This window comes from Lipotes vexillifer, unplaced genomic scaffold (genome assembly GCF_000442215.2).
Source record: "Lipotes vexillifer unplaced genomic scaffold, Lipotes_vexillifer_v1.1 scaffold695, whole genome shotgun sequence".
Taxonomy (NCBI): domain Eukaryota; kingdom Metazoa; phylum Chordata; class Mammalia; order Artiodactyla; family Lipotidae; genus Lipotes; species Lipotes vexillifer.
Genome location: NW_006798057.1, coordinates 129,534 through 145,715, shown reverse-complemented (window position 1 = coordinate 145,715; position 16,182 = coordinate 129,534). Strand labels below are relative to the sequence as shown.

General features: G+C 40.7%; 1 protein-coding gene across 1 annotated transcript in view; it reads right to left on the bottom strand.

The window, feature by feature from the left end:
• TTC23 (tetratricopeptide repeat domain 23) overlaps positions 1-16,182 on the bottom strand; it is a 109,216-nt gene that overhangs the window by 39,867 nt on the left and 53,167 nt on the right. The window contains exon 6 of the mRNA XM_007470086.1: positions 7,526-7,703. Coding sequence (XP_007470148.1) covers positions 7,526-7,703 — 178 coding nt within the window. The remainder of the gene's footprint in view (positions 1-7,525; positions 7,704-16,182) is intronic.

The window sequence follows — 16,182 nt, the reverse complement described above, 5'->3', positions numbered from 1 at the left end:
TAGGAAAAGAGCGAGCTGCCAACATATGGAATTCTGAGCACTGACTCTAGAGAGACGCCGTGGAGGGGGTCAGGCAGTGGACGGTGGATGGAGCAGACGTTAAAGTGCCTTCTATCAAGTGTCTCCGTTTCTGCTTTGATTCAAATTTATGCCTTAATTCAACAGAAGCTCAAGTCCACTTGTCACTATGAGGTATGAGCTTGCTGTGTTTCTCTTATAACTGACCAGCTGTGAGACTGCATAGCTTTCTCTCTCAGCTCTGCCAGAGCTGGCCATTCTACCCTTAGGCTTTGACTGTCATCCTCGTTCAAGACAGGGTCATGTTGCAGCGCAAGGTTGCCACTTCCTTTCCTCTCCCATCTCTGCCCAGTAGGGAAGTCTTCCATGGCCACACACACCATAGGGGACTGAGGCGGCTGGAGGGGACTGAGGCGGCTGGAGGGGACTGAGGCGGCTGGAGGGCACTGGCTAAAAAAACGATGGAGCTGGGAATCCCCGGGGGAAGTAGATGCAAGGGAAGTAACTGGGTGCAGAGGGCATTCAAAAACTGATTTCTGAGGGCCCCAGACTGAGCCAGTTTCTTTTAATAGTCAGAGAAAATCTCTGTGGCAGCTTTCCGGTTGTCAATTTTAGCTCCTCCAAAGGGCTGGGGAGAAAAGGCCCTACTCACTCGCTGTAAGAGTTAGCACCAAAATAGACATGTTGGGGCCTTATATTTTTGTCTTTTTGTTCTGTGTGTTTTCTTAAAACTTAATTAGATTTTTAAATTATAAGAGTAGTACCTGCATATAACTTTTTAAAAATCCTAAGTAGTAGAAAAGAATAAGCAGTTAAAATTTTTAATGCCCTGTCCTTTGTGCCTATAAGCCTCAAGCCCTCTTCTCCCCATTTCCAGTCTGATTGCTTATAGCTACCCATTATCAACAGGTTCCTGCATATCCTCTCAGAAATACTGGTGTGCTCACACACGCACACACACACACACACACACACACACACACAAGATCAGAGCCTGGCCCTGTCCCCCTCTCAGCTCAGCTTCATCTCCTGCCACCCATTCTGGGCTCTCACCACAGTGGTTCCCCTCTCCTCAACCTTTGGGGTGTCTCATTATCAGATCCCACATCAGCTCAGGCTGCCCCGCTGGGAGCTCTCACAGCACCCGGTACCTCTCCCTGCGGTGCACTTCACAGTGGTAGTTTTACATTCATCTGTGTGATTCTTCACTAAGGTCTGTCTCACTCACTAGGCTGCTTCTTGAGGGCAGGGCCTCTGACATCCAAGCCTTCCATCATAGTCCCAGGCCTAACACTGTGCCCAGCACAATGTAGTCTTTAACTGGTCATTGACTGACAGAATATTCTGGTCACATCTGGCTTTTTAAAATTAAGAATATATTTTGGACACCTTTCTTCAGAACACAGACATCCATCTCATTCTCTTTAGTGTCTCTACAGTATCCCATCACATGGATAGATCATAGCTTTATAACCAGTCCCCTACTAATGGGTTTTAAGAGTGTTTCTAATTTTTTGCTATTGCTAATAACCCTGTTTCTTTGCACACTTGTGCACATCTGTTAGGTAAGTTTCTAGAAGTGAAATTGCTGGGTCAAAGGGTCAGTGTGTTATAAAACTGGAGAGGGAATGTCAACTGCTTTCCCCCAAAATGGTGCTGATTCCCAGTCTTACAAGCAGTGCGTGAGGATGTCTGCTTCTTCACACCCTTGCCACCATGGAGTGGCACCAAACTTTTTTGGCATCTCCTTGGTTAAACTGCATTTCTTTAATAACAAGTGAGGTTAGGGATTATTTTTGGATGGTTATTGGCCAATGTATTCCCTCTTCAGTAAAATGTCTGTTTCTGTTTTTTGTCCATATTTCTATTGAGTTGTCTTTTTCATCTAGATTTTATAAGAACTCTTTCTATACTTTCCCCTCCTTGACATTTATTTCTTAACTTTGTGATATGTTGTCATAGAGAACTTTTTCATTCTTATGCTGTCAAGTTTATCAATCTTTCTTTCTCTTTTTTCTTCTCGTCCCTCTGTCTCTCAATCTATAGCTATCTGCACACCTGCAGAGGAAAAATGCCCACCAAGTGTCACAACACTGGGTACTTCTAGGATGGGGGAGGAGGGCTGAGATGACTTGTAGCCCATTTCTCTGTATTTTTCTGTATGGCTCGATTTTTTCTTTTTATAAAAAGCATTATCATTATGATAAAAAACAGTTGTCTTTTCAAAAGAAGCAGTATGGCACCATGATTTGTGTCATTCTTAGAAAAGGTTTATACTGTATAAAATCATAACTGCATTCTGCATCTTTTCTAATTTTAAACAAAATAGGCTAGTGTTGTCAGAGATTTTGAAAATTAAAAATAGCACTCATCTGATTATTTATAATAAATGAATTACACTTTATAGCAAATACACAGCAATTAACAAGAGCCAGTAAGAAGTGCTGCCATTTACTGAATAGTTTGCACCTGCCAGGAGTCACATGTGAGCACCTATCAGCCACCACCTAGGCCTGACCAAGGCCAATAACTCACCCAGAGCAGGAACCTGAACCCAGAATTTCTGATCTTAAAGTCTTAGGTAGAGTAACCTATAAATTATTTCATCATACTTTGCAAATCAAACTTCTCTAAATTTGGGAACTACTGAATGGCAGAGCTGCCCTGAAAACTGAAAAGAGAGATATGCGATTCGAGTGTCAGAGACGTGAAAAAGCAATCCAAGCTAGCGTGGTGTTAACGTATACTCCTTGAAGGCACACACCCACAAACATGCTATTGCTCACACAAATGAAATCCTGTGATTTTTCTTTTGGATAGGAAAATAAGGTTCTAGTGCCAAAATCTGCCACGAAGAGTTTCAGAAACAATCACGTTTGTGTGGTTTTCTCACAGAACCCTGCTGCAGAGGACCCACAGGGCTGATGACAGCTCTTTCGTCAGTCCTTGGGACTGCTGCCTTCCCTCTGTGATGGCTCTGGGGGGCTGGCTTTATTTTTCTCCAATTTAATGGGTTAATTCCTAAAATACTTTGGAACTTTTATACATTCTACAGAGAATAAAAGGTCTTTTCTCCCTGGGTGTTGCTCTCACTCCAAAGGAATGAAGAGTGAAAGAACAAGAGGGGAAACAACAAAACCCCTTTCCTTTGTGTGTAATTAATAAATGGCTTTTAGGCATGGGCTCCCTTGGAGAGCTGTACCTTTCTGTATTTTAGGTAAAGTTGCTAAAGAAAAGGGGAGCCTTGATAAATGTTTAACAATTACTGTTAATAAATAAAAGTAGCTTATACTGGCAACATGCCAAATTGTTCACAAAGCACTTTGCATTTTGAATCTTTGAGCTGTTCTGTGAAGTGGATAGGGTCTTTTGTAGGCTTTTTCTTTTTTTTTCTTTTTTTTTGAGAGACTAAGTGACATATTATCGAACAAATGGTAAACAGAAGAGTCTGGACTCCAACCCAAGTTTTCTGATTTCAAATCCAATGCTATCTTGACTTCACAAAGCTATCTCTTCAATAATCATAGGCAAGTATTTATTTAAACACTCTCTAATCTTTATTAACCTCAAGAATAAACAATAAAAGTCACCTATTAAACTTTTATTAATGACAAAGCATTAATAAAAATTAGTGAATTCCTCCATAACCTGCATACAGAGAAATATTTCTCAGAGTCAAAATCTAAATGTAACAAAAGATTGAAAACTTGAAAGCACTAAGAAAACTTTTGCATGGCAGAAAACATTACACCTACACACACAAACTAGAGCTAATAAACAAATTTACAAAGGTTGTAGGATACAAAGTTAACATACAAAAATCATTTGTATTTCTATGCACAGGCAATGAACAATAAGAAAAGGAGATTAAGAAAACATTTCTATTTGTAATAACATAAAAAACTCCAAAATACTTGGGAATAAATCTACCAAAAGAAGCGCAAAACTTATACTATAAAACATGGTTGAAAGAAATTAAGGAAGACCTAAAGAAATAAGAGATGATCCCATGGTTATGGATTGAAAGGCTTAATACTGTTGGGCTTCCCTGGTGGCGCAGTGGTTGAGAGTCCACCTGCCAATGCAGGGGACACGGGTTCATGCCCCGGTCCGGGAGGATCCCACATGCCGCAGAGTGGCTGGGCCCTTGAGCCATGGCCGCTGAGCCTGCTCGTCCGGAGCCTGTGCTCCGCAACGGGAGAGGCCACAACAGTGAGAGGCCCACGTACTGAAAAAAAAATAAAAACAAACAAACAAACAAAAATTCTAAATTAAAATAAATTTGAGATAAATCTCAAATTTATAAAATTTGTAAAATGGGAATAAAATAATATAAAAAAGTTCACAAGGTTGGTGTGAAACTGGCTCAATTAAGAGCAAAGAAAAGCCAACTTCTGGTGGCCAGGTAACTCAAAACAACCTTTTGGCAGAATGTCAACAAAAATCAAGAGGTATAAAAATGTTCATATCTTACCTCCCAGCAGTTTAACTTTTGGAAATGTATATCAGCATATAATTCAAGAAAAGAAAAAACATTTTTAAAAATAAGAATATTCAGAATTATTGATACTAACAAAAAATTGCAAATCCACAGTGTTCCTTAACTCAGTAAATGTCCCAACCAGCCACACGCAGAAAACTGGTCTAAAGCTGGACTCCTCCATCTCCTTCACTCTCCCACGTCTGCACAACTCCCAGGCCTGTCATTCCTACTCTCTATCTGTCCATGTCTCTCTGTTCTCACGACACCGCCTGAGTCCGGGCTGTCATCATGCCTACCTGGTCTGTTGCGGCCACCTACTGAGTCGCCTCCCTGGTTATCTCTCTGCCATCCAGTCCCTTCTCCATGCTGCAGAGCAGCCCTTCTAGACTGATAATCTGGTGATGTCAATCTCCCTGCTCGAAAACCCTTAACTGCCCTTAGGATGAAGCTCAAATTCCTTACCATGACTTTCCACACCCCATCTGAATGATACCCACCCACTGCCTTCCCATTCCCATTGCCCAGGCATTGGGAACTTCTTGCAGTTCCCCAAATGTGTCAAACTTTGTCTTACCTTCAGACCTTTCCATGTACTCTGGCCCCTGCCTGGGCCAGTCCTCCCCACCTCTTAGTATGTTTTGAGGCAGGCACCTGCATTTATTACCTTTGCTTCCTCATATCTCACTCACAGTACAATCTGGATTCTGTTCTCATCAGTGCCTCAACGTTCCCCTCAACTAGGTCATCAATGCAAGAAAAAGAAAAGCAAGAAAAGGAAAGGGAGAACTTTTCAAAAATTCATATATTGCACTAGCAGGCACTGTGCTCAACACTTTACAGATATGAACTCATTTTTTCTCCTGACAGCTCCATGCCCTCCATAACAGCAAAAGGTATCAAAAGGGGTGACAATGAGGATATCTCTTTCTTTTTTACTTTTCTTCTTGTTTTTATCTGGCAAATTCTTCTTTTTCCTTTACCAATTTATCCTTCTTTACTTGACCAATGAATACCAAAGTTCCTCCATAAACCCTGCCTGGGTGATCTCACCCTCTTCCAAGGCAATTACTGTGTATAAGTGGAGGACTTGCTGACCTATTTTCTGAACTCTAGTCCTGATTATATAACTGTCTAGCTGTCATTTCTGCTTGGATGCCTTATGGGCATCTCAGACTCACCATCAAAACTTGAGCTCACGGGCTTCCCTGGTGGCGCAGTGGTTGAGAGTCCGCCTGCCGATGCAGGGGACACAGGTTCGTGCCCCGGTCCAGGAAGATCCCACACGCCGCGGAGCGGCTAGGCCCATGAGCCATGGCCGCTGAGCCTGCGCGTCCAGAGCCTGTGCTCCACAACGGGAGAGGCTGAGACAATGAGAGGCCCACATACCGCAAAGAAAACAAAAAACAACAACAACAAGAAAACCAAACAAACGAACAAAAAACCTCAGCTCACCATCTCTCCATCACCCAGTCACACCTGCTCCCCCACTGTAAATGGCACAAACACCCACTCAGGTGTTCAGACCAGAAACCCGGGAGTCATCTTTGACTCTTCCCCTTCCCTCTTTGTCCTGCATCCACTCAAGCTCCATATCTCATAAATTCTGCCTCCTAAATCTTTGTCACACCCATCTACTTCTCTTCATCCTTACGAACATCATCCTAGTTTAAGCCATCACCATATTCAGCCTTCAGTGCTTCACTCTGCCTCCACTCTTGGCACACCCTCCCTAGTCTCCTCTCTATGTGTCAGCCAGAATTACCTTTCAAAAAAAAAATATTGCATTTAAACCTGGGCTATGCCATTTATTAGCTGTGTACTCCTGGACATATCACTCAACCTTTCTAATTCTTGACTTCCATATCTATAAACTGATAATAATAATAATATGTCACGGGGTGGTAATAATATTTAAGGGAGATAATCCAGAGAAAGTGAGAGAATGGCACACTCTAATAAACTGCGTGTGGGAGTATAAATGGTCATACAAATTTTAAAAGAAATAGCAATAAAGAACACTCAGTACCATATCATTATATCTCATCTGAAATAAGAAATGAGTTAGTCTATATTTTACAACTTTAACAGGGAAAAATTCTCAGAAAACAATTTAAAATGTGTTTTTAGCAGATGATACCACACGAAAACATCAAACTGACTGTGATGGTTAGTTTTATGTGTCAGCTTGGCTAGGTTACGGTGCCCAGTTGTTAGGTCAAATACTAGTCTAAATGTTGCTGTGAATGTACTTTGTAGCTATGATTAACATTTATAATCAGTAGACTTTGAATAAAGGAGATCACCTTCAATAATAGGTAATAATTGGATGAGTAGGCCTCATCCAATCAATTGAAGGTCTACAGAGCAAAAGGCTGAGGTTTCAGTGAAGAAGGAATTCTGCTCCAAGACTGTAACACAGAGACCCTGCTTGCATTTTCAGCTGGCCCACCTACCCTACGGATTTCGGACTTGTCAGCCCCCACAGCTGTGTGAGCCAATTCCTTAAAATAGCAGTAAATCTCTCTCTCTCTCTCACTCTATGTATACAAGCAATTGGTTCTATTTCTCTGAAGAACCCTAACTGATACACTCACAGAGGAATCTTTTAATGACAAAGTAGAACAGCAGCTACCAGATGACAACTCTAAGTGACTTCAGGTAAAGATTGTAGAATGTGGTAGATAAGAACCCTAATAAGTTTGATAACATAAGCTCTAAATAGATAAGCATTAAATAATAAAGAAACATTGTCTGGGAAACAAGACTTAAATTATGCACCTAATATAAGAAAAGCCACCCTCAGGCAGTCTCAGACTGTTTGTGGAAGATGCACAGGTAACACAGGACCAGTATCCCACACTTGCCCACTTACGAAGATGTTTGTTGAACTTCTACTCCAGACCAAGTGTTCTACTTATCTAGAGCACTTAACAAAGCCAGGAATTCTTAGAGCTGCTATTCCACCTGTATCTGTGAAAAGCAGTGGACTGGAACAGCTTTGGTGGGCAGTACGTTGCAGCTTACCTGTAAAAGGTGGTTGATGGATGCGTCGTGAAATCCCAGGGCTTGTTCTACACCTGCCAATTCCCTCAATGTTGGCACGCACTCAAGACTTTTTTCACCTTTACTGATCTCAATATATTCTAAAGCCTCTTGGTAGTGGGGCAGAGCTTCTTCTGATTTCTTCTGACCTTGATATACCCTAAAAACATCAAAGGGATTATCTTTAAAGTAATTAAAATAGAAGATACTGAAAATAATAGATGGATTTGGCTCTCTGACCCCTGTTGCCAGGTTCATTTCCTAGGCAGCTAAGCCTTTCTTTCCTCCAAGAAGCAGCAGGGCATAGCAGTCAAGAGGATAGACTTTGGGATAATCAGGAAGGTTCAAGGGATAATAAATCAGGAAGGTTCAAATCCTGGCTCCACCACTTACTAGATATAGGACCTTCAAGTTGCTTGACAGCTTTCTCATCTGTAAGTTAGGAATAATAACAGTGCCCACTTCATTGGGTTATTTTAAAGATTAAATTAGTTAATATTAAAAAGAAACACACCTAGAATAGCCTCTGACACATAGTAAGTGCTGTGTAGGTGTTGGTTTAAAAAATATAAAATATTAAAGCAACAATAGTAATCAGAAAGGATGCCATGATGCTGATAACTGATCTGTTGAGAAATTATAGAAATTTCCCAGTTTGGTGAGGGTGTGCAGCACTCTCATTAACTGTTGGGAAGAATATAATTTGGGCACAAACTTTTCTATATCAAAATTATACGTATGTATGTACACACGTATTTCTGCTAATTGCACTTTTAATAGTTTATCTTGAAGAAGTACTCTGGCAGGATAAGAAGATACTATATACAAGAATGTTTACTGAAGCATTCTTTGCAATAGTGGAAAAGTATAAAGCACTTAAAATACCCCAATAGGTGATCATCCAAGTGGGTTATAGTAAGTACATCTACACCACGTATCCATTAAAGTTAATGTCGATCTGTATGTATCAACACAGAAGTATATCCACTATATATTCTTCAGTAAAAAAGACAGATTACAAAAGTACTTTATATAATCTTATTAGATCAATTTTGTATCTAATCTATATGTACACATATGCATAAAGAGATACTCAAATGTCACCAAAATGTTAGCAATAGTTATTTCTAAGGAGTTGATTGTGAGTGATTTTACTTTTCTTATTTATGCTTTATAAATTTCCCAAATTTTCTTCTATAAAAATATATTACTTTTACATCATAAAAAATGTTAATTTAAAAAATTAATTTAAAGGTGGCAGTGGGAAAATATTCTTGTAGTTTCTTGGGGTAAGACTCTCTCATATTAAAAAATGTATCTATATATATTGTTTAGAAACAGGCATTTAAAAACAATCTTCTCAAAAATACTTGTGAAGACTTTTAGAAAGTTTTCTTGCACGGAAAAATTTTTTTTTTTTTTTTTTTGTGGTACGCAGGCCTCTCACTGTTGTGGCCTCTCCCATTGCGGAGCACAGGCTCCAGATGTGCAGGCCCAGCGGCCGTGGCTCACGGGCCCAGCTGCTCCGCGGCATGTGGGATCTCCCCGGACCGGGGCACGAACCCGTGTCCCCTGCATTGGCAGGCGGACTCTCAACCACTGCGCCACCAGGGAAGCCCACATGGAAAATTTTTATGTACAAAATTCATAATAAAAGAAATCAATCCTTCTTGTTTCCCTTCACCCCAGAATCTTTACTACAAAAAGGCCTTACGATTCCCAAATTACCCCAAAACTGAGACATAATGTGAGAAAGTAACTAAGAGACCACAAAAATAGGTTTTGTTTTCAATTGTAAAAATTGTAAAAAATTACAAACAATTGTAAAAAAATTAATAAACAGAAACCTCAGTTAAATAGAGTCAGGATCCCAGAAGTGGGAGCTCTCCTGCTCTGGGAGGACAGCAGAGTCCAACAGGAAGAAGAAAGACTCCTCTTCTTTCCTGGCAAGAACTTAGTCAATGAAAAGCCATGGACTCTTTGTGTACTATGGCTCTCCCAAATCCTTTTCCCTTCTATAAAAGCATTCTCCTTCCCTCGCCATGTGGGGACTTGCACATGGCTCACCATGGTTTCAGACCCCAAATGGAAATTTCCTGCCAATCCTGAATGAACCTAATTTTTTTTTTTTTTCCTGGAGAAATAACTGGCAGCCTATTTTTTTTTTTTAGGTCAACATAGTCATTGGATACTTTTCACAACTATTTTGCTCTCCAATAAATTTCAAAGGAATTGACTGATAGAAGTAGAGTTACTTTTCAGATCTGTGGTTCAGATGGCCATAATGAAATAAAATGCTCACTGAATAGCTTATGAACTGGGGTACTTTCTATAAGTGTAAAGAGGGTTAAAACACAAGAGGAGGTCAGGGGCATGTTCCTGGACCAAGAAGGGTCCAGGTTGTAACTTGCAGCAGTTCTAACCTTGGAAAGGAAGAGATAAATAGTCAACCTAGTAATACTGGACTCACCTTCTAACTCTTAATGAGCTTAGAATATAGTAGGTAATAAGTAGCTTTGTATGTATCACATTTTAGTTTTTTTTTTTTGCGGTACGCGGGCCTCTCACTGCTGTGGCCTCCCCCGTTGCGGAGCACAGGCTCCGGATGCGCAGGCTCAGCGGCCATGGCCCACGCTCCGCGGCATGTGGGATCCTCCCGGACCGGGGCACGAACCCGCGTCCCCTGCATCGGCAGGCGGACTCTCAACCACTGCGCCACCAGGGAAGCCCACATTTTAGTTTTTAAGAGAAACCCCACTAACATCTATGGTGATAGAAAGAGGCTTTGAAACATATGGTTGGTAACAAATCACTTAGCCAAAGAATTACATTCCTGGTAGACAAAAATTAAATAATTGAAAACAGGAGTCAGCAAACCCTGGCCTGTGGGCCAAATCTACTCACTGACTGCTTTTGTAAATAAAGTTTTATTGATACAGTCAGGCCCACTTGTTTACTTATTGTCTGTGGCTGCTTTTGCACTACAATGGCAGAGTTGAAGAGTTGCAACAGACACTGTATAGCCTACAAAGCCTGAAATACTTACTGTCTGGGTCTTTACAGAAAAAGTTTGTAAACCAACCTCTTGTCTAGAATCTACAGAAAGTCACATACTTTTAAAATGACTTCAGATTATTTTCTACCTAATTTAGCCTAAATAACTCAGACAATGCCATAGTTATTTGAGCAAAGGAAAAAATTCATCTTTCTTTCTCATGTCCATAAATGATGAAGAGTGTGCCAAGGAAGTAAAGAAGAGGTCCTTTGTTTCCAAGGCTGCTTGTAAAAGTCATAGAAGAGAAATAAAGCCAATACAAATGCCAAGATGATTTCATTTGGGCAACAATTTTAAAAGAAAGCAATATTCGAAGCTTAGCAATAAAGTTGATAAATGAGAAGAAAATAGAAAAGTAAACAACAACAAGCCATAAGTTAATTCATGTATCAAAAATTCTTCCTTTCCTGAGATAGAACACTAAAGAAAAGTATTTGGGGGTTTGTGAAGCCATCTTAGCCAGAAGCACAGCACAGCACTCCAAGTTAACACCACAGCATCTTTTCAGGTATTAAAAAGTGATCCTTCAAATATCCGACTCTCAGAGAAAATTTTATAAAGAAGAATACAGTATGAGAGGCAGGGCAATCATTTACAAGTACTGCAACAGGAGTAGAAAACCCAGACTGTAGTTTGAGCATCCTTACTTACTAGGCCACACAACCTTGGGAAAAAACAAAATGTTTCTGAACCTTGGTTTCCTCATCTGAACACTGGTGTCTGATAGGGTTGCTGTGAGAATCAAGTAAGATGTCTGAAAGTGCTTTGCAAATTGAAGCAAGCCATACAGATTGATATTAAATCCCTATACATAATCATACCTTTTACTCCTTCCCCTCCCAGCCTGTGGTCTCTCTGGAACTGAGAGGCATAGCTTCAGGTTGTTATGTTGAAATGGGCTCATTTGTGGTCTCATCTTGTTCCCACCCGCATGAGATTTGGGGAAGTCCAAATAATAGGTAGAATTAGTCAAACTCATGTGCAAGTGAGGTAGGCATTTTCTTACACAGTTGGGCTTTTTAAAAAATTGAGAATAATTTACTATCAGAACAATACATATTCATCACTAAAAGTAAGAAAAGATATGGAAAGTTAAAATATATAATTACAACATCCAAAGATGACTGCTATACACCTTGATATATATATATATATATATATATATATATACACACACATATATATATATATATATACATATATATACATATACTTCCAGATGATTTTCTATGCATTTTTTAAAAAGGATCATAATGTTTTAGAACCTGCTTCTTTCACTTAATCATACATTGAAGTGTGACAATAAATGCTATAATATCACTTTTAGTGGCTAAATGACGCCATATAAAGTTTGATCAACCACTCATCTTCAAAAATATTTAGGACAGGGACTTCCCTGGTGGTCCAGTGGTAAAGAATCCACCTTCTGATGCAGGGGACACGGGTTAAATCCCTGCTAGGGAAACTAAGATCCCACATGCTGCGGGGCAACAAAGCCTGCGCGCCACAATTACTGAGCTCACGTGCCTCAACTAGAGAACCCGTGTGCCACAAACTACAGAGCCTACATGCTCTGGAGCCCATGCGCCACAACTAGAGAAGAGAAAACCTGCATGCCACAACTAGAGAGAAGCCCACGTGCCACAACAAAGAGCCCATGTGCTGCAATGAGCACTGCAACGAAAAATCCCACATGCCTCAATGAAAAGCCTGTGTGCCGCAACAAAGACCCAATGCAGCCAAATAAATACATATTTAAAAAATATTCAGGACATATAAAAAATGGTTTGTGAAAAAAAATGGTTTGTGGAATATTTTTACAAATCATATTTCTGATGAGAGACTTGCATTCAGAATATAAAAAGAACTCCTACAACAATAATAAAAAAGATAAATAGCCCAATTAAAAAATGAGCAAAGCACCTAAATAGTCATTTCTTTGAAGAAGACGCAATAAGCACATAAAGAGATGTTCATCATCACTGGCCATCAAGAAGATGCAAATCAAAACTACAATGAGATACCACTTCATACCCATTAGGACAGTGGCTATAATAATAATGATTTTAAAAAAGATAATAAAAGTGTTGACTAAGATGTGGAGAAATTGGAATCCTCACACACTGCTCATGGGTATGTAAAATTATACAGTTACTTTGGAAAACAGTGTCAGTTGCTCAAAAGTTTAAACACAGAATTACTAGATGACCTGGCAATTCCACTACGAGGAATATACCCAAAAGAAACAAAAACATGTCGACATAAAAACTTGTACACAAATGTCCATAACTGCACTATTCATAAGAGCCAAAAAGTGAAAACAACCCAAATGTCCACCAACTGAAGAATGAATGAATAAAATGTGGTATATCCACTCAGTTAAATGTTATTCAGTCACAGAAAGGAAGTATTGATACATATTACAACATGGATGAATCTTGAAAAAATTATGCTAAGTGAAAGAGGCCAGTCACAAAAGACCACACACTCTATGGTTCCATTTACATGAAATGTCCCTAACAGGCAAATCCATACAGACAGAAAGTAGACTAGTAGTTGCCAGGGGCTGGGGAATTTGAGAATGGGGGCAGACTGCTAATGCAATGAAAATGTAAAATTGTTTGTGGTGATGTTGCATACTAAAACCCATCAAATTGTATATTTTAATTAGGTGAATTGTATGGCATGTGAATTATATCTAAATAAATCTGTTATTTTTGAAAAGTTTGTGAACATTTGGAAGCAAACGAAATATAGATGAGACTCAGCCATAAACTTAGTCATTTTTGTTTAAAGAAATAACTGTATTAATAATTATTAAACAAAAATCAAATTATTTTAACCTTAATATCATCTGTGAGCCAGACACTATTCCTAACTTGCTCATTTAAAGCATATCAGAAAGAGATGTCGGCTTTGGCTCTAAATTGGTTGCGTCACTGGATGATCCTACCCATGTTTTAGTTGGGGGGTGTTAGGAGAACAGAGAATGCTGTGGGTCTTGCTGCACCTGACACTCAACAGAGTGGGCATTCCCAAGGGGATGCCATAAATCAGGCTTGGACACTGAGCTACTGGTCTCTCTCTAACCTTCCAAAGCTGTTGGCATGCCTCCTGAGGAGCTTTAAGTCCTGGGGGTCTCCAGGGGAATGCCTAGGTCTATGAAAAGTATAATCTTTTTTTTTTTTTGCGGTATGTGGGCCTTTCACTGTTTTGGCCTCTCCCATTGCGGAGCACAGTCTCCGGATGCGCAGGCCCAGCGGCCATGGCTCACGGGCCCAGCCGCTCTGTGGCATGTGGGATCTTCCCGGACCGGGGCACGAACCCGTGTCCCCTGCATTGGCAGGCGGACTCTCAACCACTGCACCACCAGGGAAGCCCCCGAAAAGTATAATCTTAATGAGAAACAGTAAATTCATAGAGAGAAAAGCCATACAAAAATATTTTTAATGGAATATTCTGGTAAATCAATTATACTGTAAGTTTAAATATGTTAATATATTTCATATCATGATCCCAGATGCAGAAGAATCTAGAAATAGGTGATCTAGAAATAGGTGATAAATCCAGTCTTTTCCCTTCGGCTGATCAATTCAAGCCACTAAGCTGTAGTTAAGGAAATTAGACTGAGGATCGGTGAGTTACAAAAGAAAAATAAATTCAGTAGAGCTCCTAACTCCCAGAGTAGCAGAATTCACGATGTGACAACATGGGGTTGGAACAGAAAGGCCAATCCTCCAGCTCAGAGCTGAGTGAAGCACACCAGGCCATCTGGGGTTGGTTTTGGAGTTCTGGTCCAACACTAAGGGCCTCAAACTCTTGTCTTCAGGGCCCAACTCTGTACCCACAGACTCCTGCACCTTCCTCTGCCTAAATCCTGATGGAAACCTGCCCAAGGGGGCAAGTGGGAGTTTCAATCCAGCCCAGGCTCTGCTGACTGAGCTGTGTGCTTGGATACAAGCCTGTGTCCACCTGGAGAAAAGGAGACTTTTTTTTAAATTATCACGAAGGCTCCGTTCACTCACCCAGTTGTGTAAAAACATGGCGCATAGGTGGCAGTGGCTCTGCTGGGACTCTAGTTTCCCTCGACTTGGTGAGTTCAGATGACTCATGGGAGTCATCTAAACCTTCCCATTAGGCTCCCCTGATGCCAGTTCTCTTTCAGCCCCCCAGTTGTGTCATGCCTACCTTCTCTCTGGGTCTTTGCTGGTCTTTCTATCTGGAATGTTCTTTCTTCCATCTCTACCTGGCAAACTGCCATTCATCTTTCTATCATCCCTTTTCCAGTTTTAGCTTAGCTGTCTCCTTTACGTAGCTTTCCCTGCCAGGGCCAGGACTAGAGTGAGACCAGTGAGACACCTAGGACACACCATTTAAGGAGGTGCTCACTCTCAGTGTTGGGCAGGTGCAGGGTTGGCATCCAAGTGTGAGCGCCTCCTTAAATGGTGTGGTCTGGGCACCTGGCTCCCTCATCCTAGTGCTGGCTCTGTTCCCTGACATCCCAGCCTGGGTTGCGCGACTCTGTGAACACCTGACTGTGCTCCCACAGAACTGTGAACCTCCCCTCTCAGGATACATCTCTCGCATTGAATTATAAGTGCCTGGGGACTCGGCACCAATCCCTTTAGTGCAGAACTCTGAGAAAGCAGAGTCCAAGGCTGCCGCATTCATCTTGACATCGCCAGCACCCTGCAGTGTCTGACACACAGTGGGTGCCTGCTGTCTATGGAAGGAGGGAGGGTGAGGTGAGGAGGGAAGACAGAAGAAACAACCTGCAGATCCACTGACTTAGAGACTTTGAGGCTATAGTTCATACCTTAATTTTCACAGATTTTGGAATAAATTTTAGGGAAAAAATCTTCAAGAAAGGAACGTATTTTCACATTGATTTAGTTGCAAAAATATTACACTGTTGCTCTAACTAAGGGCTGGAGAAATTATTGAAATTTTATAAAAGGCGGAATAAAAGAAACTTTGTAAGAACCTATTAGGGTTTGAATTGTGTCTCCCCATCCCAAATTCATATGAAGTCCTCACCCTCAGTACCTCAAAATGTGACTTTATTTGGAAATAGCATCGTTGAAGACATAATTAGTTATATTAAGAAAATGTCATACTGGACAGTATGACTGGTATCCTTATAAAAAGGAGATATTTGGACACAGAGGCACAGGGAGAATGCCCTGTGAACACAAAGGCAGAGATTGGTGTGATGCATCTGTAAGACAAGGAACACCAAAGGTTGCCAGTACACATCTGGAAGTTAGCAGAGAGGTGTGGAACACCTCACAGTCCTCAGAAGGAACCATCACCACCCACACGTTCATCTCAGAATAACTTTCTGTTGTTTAAATCACTCTAACTGGCTGACTCCAGGCTCAGAGATTTTCCTTTCATCAGCACCCTAATAGATGAACACTGGGTGTACTCACCCAGGGCAGCTAGTTAGATATGGAAGTACCAATTTTTCTTTTATAAATCACATTGTGGTCAAGTCCAAGTGGTAACTTTCCATTACTTCACTGCCTGGAAATTTAATTTGAGTATCTGCTGAGAAGGAGACCTGGAAGGAGGCAATTTCAGC